This window comes from Notolabrus celidotus, chromosome 8 (genome assembly GCF_009762535.1).
Source record: "Notolabrus celidotus isolate fNotCel1 chromosome 8, fNotCel1.pri, whole genome shotgun sequence".
Classification (NCBI taxonomy): Eukaryota; Metazoa; Chordata; class Actinopteri; order Labriformes; family Labridae; genus Notolabrus; species Notolabrus celidotus.
Genome location: NC_048279.1, coordinates 13906910 through 13913843, shown reverse-complemented (window position 1 = coordinate 13913843; position 6934 = coordinate 13906910). Strand labels below are relative to the sequence as shown.

Here is a 6934-nt window from a genome sequence, read left to right as displayed (position 1 = left end):
TTTAACAAAGGCTCATGTGAGAAGTTCTTAGCTGGTTTTGAAACAGAAACACTACTACTGATGCTTCTTTGTAGACCACAAAGGCATCATATGAATGCCTCAAGACAATAAACGTGAAGACTATTTGTGGTTATTGTTTGAGTCAAAAACCACCATCTGGGTGGGTAAGTAATATTTCATATTAACAACTTTGTCATTTTTTTTCTTTTTCCCACCAACCAAGACAGAAAGCCTCAAGGGGCCCAGTGATTTTATGTCAGGGTGATGACTGATTCTCAGAGCAAATGAAGCTGCTCTGTGTGATGTGCTGAGTGCAATGGTGGAAAGCAAGTTTAAACACTGACTTAAGTGTTGTCAGGACAACCTTGAGAAACTTTATTTCTTTGGGTATTTCTATATCCTTCCTCATGATGCGTTTACTCCATCTCACCTCAGAGTCAAGTGTTTTTATTTTACTACAAAACACACATCTTACAAATTTTGGTTGAGTATTCAGCTTGTTAACACATAATGGTGACTGTTCTTATAGGTTAGAATAGCCCTCTATTTGCAGACTGCCATATTAAAGTGATGCACACAACACAATACATATAATACATTGCAAAATATGACAGATTTGATTCAATAATGTGTCAGTCTGCATAATGTGTCTTGTTACTTTTAACAGAGTCAGACAGGGGTCAATGAGGGAAAAACATCCCACTGTTGCCACTTCACCTCAGAACAGACTAATGCAACCACTCATTTAATGCCATAAGAACTAAACATCATTATAGTCTCATTAAGGCCACAAAGGACTTTACTTGAATTTGTTTAATTCCATGTTTAGTCACAAAATATTTAAACATTTACAGGCCAATATGCAAGAGCTCAACATGTCATGTCAGGTCTTTTTGATCTGAGAGAATCACAAAGAAAAACTAAATACAAAATATGAAACTGAGAAATACTGTTTAAGAAGCTGGAACCAAAGTGTTAGACCTTTTGCTTTAATAACTATAAAATCTAGTTCAAACTTGTTTGTTTGCATTTCTATTTTCTATGTCATCATATCTGGCAGAGTCAAGAACAAAAAGAAATAAGTAGAAAAGCAGCAGCTACCCAATACAAAACTTATAAAAGAGCCTGAAACACATCACTTTATATACAGTCATCCAAACAACATAGCCTCATTTATCACAGCAATGCTGCAGCTTGTTTGCATGACTCAGAGTGACAGAAGGAGAAATATTTTGTTGGAATAATGCATTCATATATGAGTCATAACGTGCTGTTTCATACTGTAACAGAGCAACATTTTGCATCTCATCTTCTTCCTCCTCTACCTCTCTCCTTGTGTTATCACCCTGTTTTGTTATTTTGTGGTTTCTTGGGTTTGGCCTTTGAGACCACTTTCACTGTGGTGGACACTGATCTGGCTCCTTGCAGGTTCTGGGCAGTGCAGGTGTAAGTCCCCTGGTCCACGTCCCTCACCTCGTCCACCAGGAGGACAGACTGAGATTGCTGTCGAGCTGCTCCTCCGCCAACTGGGCTGATGCTCTCCCGTGTGTACAGAGGCCTCCCGATCTGCCCCAAGCACAGGTGTTTGGTCAGAAATAAACAAATACTTCACAGCATGAGAGAAGAAGAACCTTTTTACAATACATGATCTAGTCTGCAGCTTCAGTGTTAATAAGTCAATCATAAATAACTAGAGGCCTGCATGTGCTACAGGTCATGGGTCGGGTGCCTCTAAAATATGAGCAAACCAGCTGAAGAGACAAAGTTAACCATAATGTCAGAGGGTGAACACCAGTTATGCTGATTCTTCACACCTCCTGAGTGTCTGACCTGCACTCCTGGGTAGTCCCACGTGAACTCCACACCCACGTCCTGTTCTCCCATCACAGAGCAGCTGACCTGCAGATTCTCGCCAACTGCCACCGACTCTGATGAGGCCTGGATCACTGGAGCGGGAGGAGCCATGGGGTCTGAAAGGATGATCATATAATAAGCTTGATAAGTCATACCACACCATAATTACAGTGACTCAGTATGCATACTGCTTCTGTGTCCGTCACAGGCATATTTCTGTTAAGAACTTGCATTTTATTTTATTTTACTGGTGCAGTTTAGAATTTCTTTGTGCAGTAGATGTGGAGTGCTTCAATATTCGCTTCAAGTACTGTAGCAGCACCTTTTTATAGTCAACTAGTTAAAAAATGTCAAAGTAAAAGGTTAAATCAACTGAGAAAAAGCTTCTGACTGCTCCGCGCAGTCAAACTACAAATCCTCACAGCAACTGAATTAGCAACTCCAAATTAAAGTGTTTGGATTTAAGTGTTAAAAGTAGGTTCTAGGGGACATTTCAGGTATAGAAAAATGTTTGAAAATGCAGTTTAGTGTAGTTTAACTACCAAATATTTTATGCAGGAAAAAAAGACCTTAAAGTCAAAATTGTAATGAAAGCCTTGAGAGAAATGAGAGCCAAGACAACTGAATAACCTAATAAAAAATGTAAACCAAACTATCAGCAGTGGAAGAAGCTCTAGAGAGTACTGTATGTGAACAATGTGGGAGTCAGACTATCTTAAGAAAACAATGGTCTTAGTTGTTTGTAACTTTAAGACATTTGACCTAAAAGGATTGGAAGTTGTTAGCATTGAGAGGATAAGAAATGTTTTATTCCAACAGTCAAGTCTTAAAGTGCATAAAAACACAGAAAATAAGAGAAAATAAGAAATGCTGAAGCCTACAAATGTGGCTCTGTTTGCATGATAAAATGCGTTATTTCTATTCATGCAGATCACATTATGTATTATTGACCAATATCCAGAGATGTTAACTTTCCTCCTGCATGTCAGGTACGTAGGATGTAGGCTCTGAATGGCCTGTGGTTGTAGTATACTTATGGTTTATCTAGCATGCTCAAATGTTCTTTCACTCTGATCAACAATGGGAAACACATAGATAACTCATTGGCTGCACTCACAGTTGACATAGATGAGCATGTACTTGGTGGAGCTCATCCTTAGGTTGCCCAGACTGGCGACACAGTACAAGGCTCCAGCATGGGTAGGCCGAGGTCGATGAATTGTTATGCCCTTCCTGACATTAAAAGAGATCTCCCTCCCGTCCACTGTCACTTCTTCTGGTGGAAACTCGCGGTGCAGTGTTACTTTAGCCTCAGGTGACGTCACCTGGCAGGGGAGGACTGTGGGCCAGTTGGATCTGAGCTGAATCACCTCGTAGTACTCAGACGAAGGAACAAACAGTTCATGTGGGTCTGATTGGTACACAGAGAATACAAGGAAGATTGATGATATGATAAGTGAATGTTAAAAGGCTTTCTATCATGGGGAATATAAAGCTGCAGTTCAGAGAAGTGTGTGTTTAAGCATCAGTAAACTGTATTCATTGTACCGGGAAAGAAGACGAAGACTTTGATGGCTTTGTCATACTCCTTCCTGCAGTCTGTATCTTCACAGTACATTGGATAACATGTGTACTCCCCTGTGTCTGCACCAGTTGTGTTGACTAACGTAAGAGCACCATATCTCTCTTGTTGGACGATACTGCAGAAGAAAAACAGGAAAAGGTCATAGAACATATTGACTCTCCATCAGTTTGATATAAATCCGTCATTTGAAGACTTGACTACACAGCATGAATAATAAAGATTTATCGACCATGAAGTTTACCTGAGCCTTCCATCATCATCCTCCTCCAGGTACGGAGGCACGCTCCACTGCACAGGTTTGCCTCTGCATCTCAGCTCCAGAGTGTCTCCTGACTGCACACTTATGGTCTCTCCCACTTTCTTAAACTTCCCTCTGTTTAGCACCTTTGAATATCAGAGTTATATAGTTATATGCACAAATTAGCACTGATGCAGTTCTTCTGTGTTTTAGATCAAGCATTCAATCCTCCTGTTATGTTCGTTAATTAGGGACAGCAATAATGTTCCTGGGTCCACTTGACCTGTGTCATATTTAGTGATCCAAAATGGTCCAAACCCCAAAAAATCCCAATAAACATTTTTAAATCTCATTTAAAATTCAACTCCATTATTAACCATTTAAATCAATATTTAGTGCAATGGTGAACTTTAATCCTCACATATCATGGTTCAATGAGGATAACTCACTCGTTTTTTATGAAATTCATGTTAAAACTTTTTCATCCACTGTGACATTAGAAATGTGAAATAATACTTTTAACAATTTTTTTTAGATTTGGAACTTTAAAATGGCTAAATTTGAGGGTTAATGTTACGCAAAGCTGTGCAGGGATTTGTCCAATATGCTTACTTTTTGTATCTGTCTGACAACAGCATTCAGCACCTGATTTGAGTAGTGGAGTGGAGTGGAGGCCCAGATGGTACCAAAGTTCAGGGAGTTGCAATATTCAAGTCTTGCAGAATTTGGTGCATAGAGGATATTTTTCAAATCTTGATATCTAATTTCTGATTGTGGATTAATTCTTAATTGGAAGAAGAGCAATTTGAAAAAAAAAAAGCTAACTGACCTATTAAGCTTAAAAGCAATGTAAAGTACTACCCCAAGTACCTTTGTATGAGGTCTGATGGGATGTGAGGGACAGAGCAGGGGTGCTGGAGGAGATGATGAGCAGAACATCACCATTGTTTTAGATGAAAGTTGATATTATTATTAGCCATCCAACCTCTAATACTGGGTACAATCTGGTCATTGAGTTAGACATGGAAGTACAACTGAATGTCATCCGCATATCAGGAAAGTGAGATAATGTTTTGATCAATAATTCTACATTACAGAGTTAAAAATTGGAGGGAATCAAGAACTGAGCCAAGGGGAACTCCACGTGAAAACAATGAGGTAAGGATTGTGGCTTTTAAAAGTAATAGTAATGCATAAGTAATGCATCATCCATTGTGTCAACGGCTGCCCTATGAGGAGTTGCCACCATTGACTGGTACAAGAAGATTAAGGGGCATATTAAGAGGATGAATTGTGCTATGGAAATGCCTGAAAACCAACCAAGCTTTCCACATATCCAATTAGAGTCACGTGTTATCAAGTGTTAGGTAAATTAAACCCCAGTTTATTTAGTAGAGGTTAAACCACAGTCTGTTTAAACCAGAGTTGTGATATTGCCTATAGGAAGAGAGCTAAAAAAGGATGGAGAATGCTGAGGCCAGTTTCCACCAAAATCTCTCTCAGCAGCTCTGTTGGAAGAACTTAATAAGGTGAGAAGGGGATTAAGGTAAAAAACATAACAAGCTCTCACAACTGATTAATTAGTGAGGGGTCCAGGCTAGGTCAAGGAAATGTTTAATGCTGCTGATTGTGTAAGATTTATGGGTATTCCTAATAATCCTACAAAAAATATCAAGCGCTTGCATACTTAAAAGACAGTTGGTGATTGTTAAAAGACACCTGCAGGTATCACAAGAGACCTACAGCTTGTTTTTTTCACCACTTTTGCTGGGTTCTACTGGAGTCAATAGAAATAGAGTGGTTCATTAGACAAGGTGAACTTATTGCCCTTAGTAGGAGCAGCAATGGAGTCATAAATAGAGCTAGCGGAGAGTGATCATCTGTGTTGGATGATAAGGAGGATTCAATTCGGAAGCTTGTTTGTTTAGTCCTTAAATGCAGTGATGAATCAAATAATCATGTGAACCAGATGAGTACCTGTGAGAGAACAGTTTGTGGGGCTGCAGGTGTAGCTTTGATCTTGGGTTTGACTGTTGCTGCTCTGGGTCCTTTATTTGTGGGTTTCTCAAGTTTGGGTTTGTTTTGCTTGGGCTTCCTCCCTGGAGTGGTCCTCTGTTCTTGGGCATCTTTTTGACAGTGAGATACACAGAGCACGTGATGCATAGATGATTACAAACATAGATACAGTCATAATTGTGTTTATTTGCCTTGAGAGAGAGGAAGTTGTCCTAGTATTAGAAAACAATGAGATTACTGTGTTATATAATTGGCATTAGATGCCGACTTCTACTGTAAGCTTGGTCGTTTCATTCATAAAGTCAACAGACTTCATTAGTAATTCCAGGCACACATGTTCAGAGAAATGCACAGCAAGTGAAGAAAATCACTTACCTAACTCGAATATTACGGCACCAACAAGGAGAGCACTCAGCAACAACCTCCACTGTGACCCAAACATGACCGCCAAATGAACGACTGATCCCTGGAGTATTAAGCAGTCTGTGGATTTTTAGTTCATGCAGTTCAAAACATAGACAGAGAACGTACTGCGGAAACAAATGACCAAGAAGGAAGAAGAGGCAAGAGGAAGAGGGCAGAGCTATAAACTAAGTGGTCAGCTGTTTACCACAAATTCCTCCTCCTGAGAGTGGCATTAGTACCTCAAATTCCTCCTGGCTGGCTCAATGGATGCTTTCAAGCCTGTCTGGACCAATGAGGGTCCAGAGACTGAGGCCCCTCCATGTGGAGTCACACAGCCTGTTTGCTTAGCTGCTGGACTGGAAGTGTGCTAGCAGCATGAGTCTGGCCCTGAAAACACACGACACAGCCCAGACGAAGTCTGTGGTGCTGTTATTACAGGTATTTGGTGCCAAATTAAACTTCTGTCCCTCATTTACTGATGGTCTGTCCACAGATCATTAAAACCACAAGCTTGAGCAGCTTTAGATGAATTAGGAAACCATCCATGAAAAATGATCGTCCAAAGTTGAGATTAATTAATATCCATAAGCTGCAAAAGCCTTCTTTCATATAAGAAATAAACTTGCTTGTTTGGGGCTTTGAAATGCTGACATGAACACATGTAATTATCCAACAGCTAACACTAATATCTTTTATAATTGTAGTTTACGAAAAGCCTTCTAATGAGAGCCTGAAATTGTATTCTTCAATAATCAAGTCTATCTGGCTACTTGACATTGTTACAGATTATCCCCAATGGACTTACATATTCTTAAACAGAAAAAGAAATGGAAGTA

The 6934-nt window shown here is 39.6% G+C and overlaps 1 protein-coding gene across 1 annotated transcript; it reads right to left on the bottom strand.

Annotated features, from left to right (window-relative positions):
• Positions 1-415: 415 nt before the first annotated feature.
• On the bottom strand, positions 416-6331 carry LOC117817593 (platelet-derived growth factor receptor-like protein). The gene is made up of 8 exons (XM_034690348.1): positions 6304-6331; positions 6069-6176; positions 5655-5803; positions 3681-3823; positions 3403-3554; positions 2972-3265; positions 1831-1970; positions 416-1566 (listed from the first exon to the last, which is right to left on the bottom strand). The coding sequence occupies exons 1-8, from the start codon at positions 6329-6331 to the stop codon at positions 1342-1344; spliced, it is 1239 nt and encodes a 412-aa protein (XP_034546239.1). The 3' UTR covers positions 416-1341.
• Between the last annotated feature and the right edge of the window lie 603 nt (positions 6332-6934).

What these genes read in the sequence shown, in the direction of transcription:
- LOC117817593 (XM_034690348.1), bottom strand. Translation starts at nt 6,331, where the DNA reads ATGCCACTCTCAGGAGGAGGAATTTGTG. An exon ending in GATGATGATGGAAGGCTCAG is followed by an intron (nt 3,555 to 3,680) that starts GTAAACTTCATG and finishes TTTCTTCTGCAG; the next exon opens with TATCGTCCAACAAGAGAGAT. An exon ending in GGGACTACCCAGGAGTGCAG is followed by an intron (nt 1,567 to 1,830) that starts GTCAGACACTCA and finishes TGCTTGGGGCAG; the next exon opens with ATCGGGAGGCCTCTGTACAC.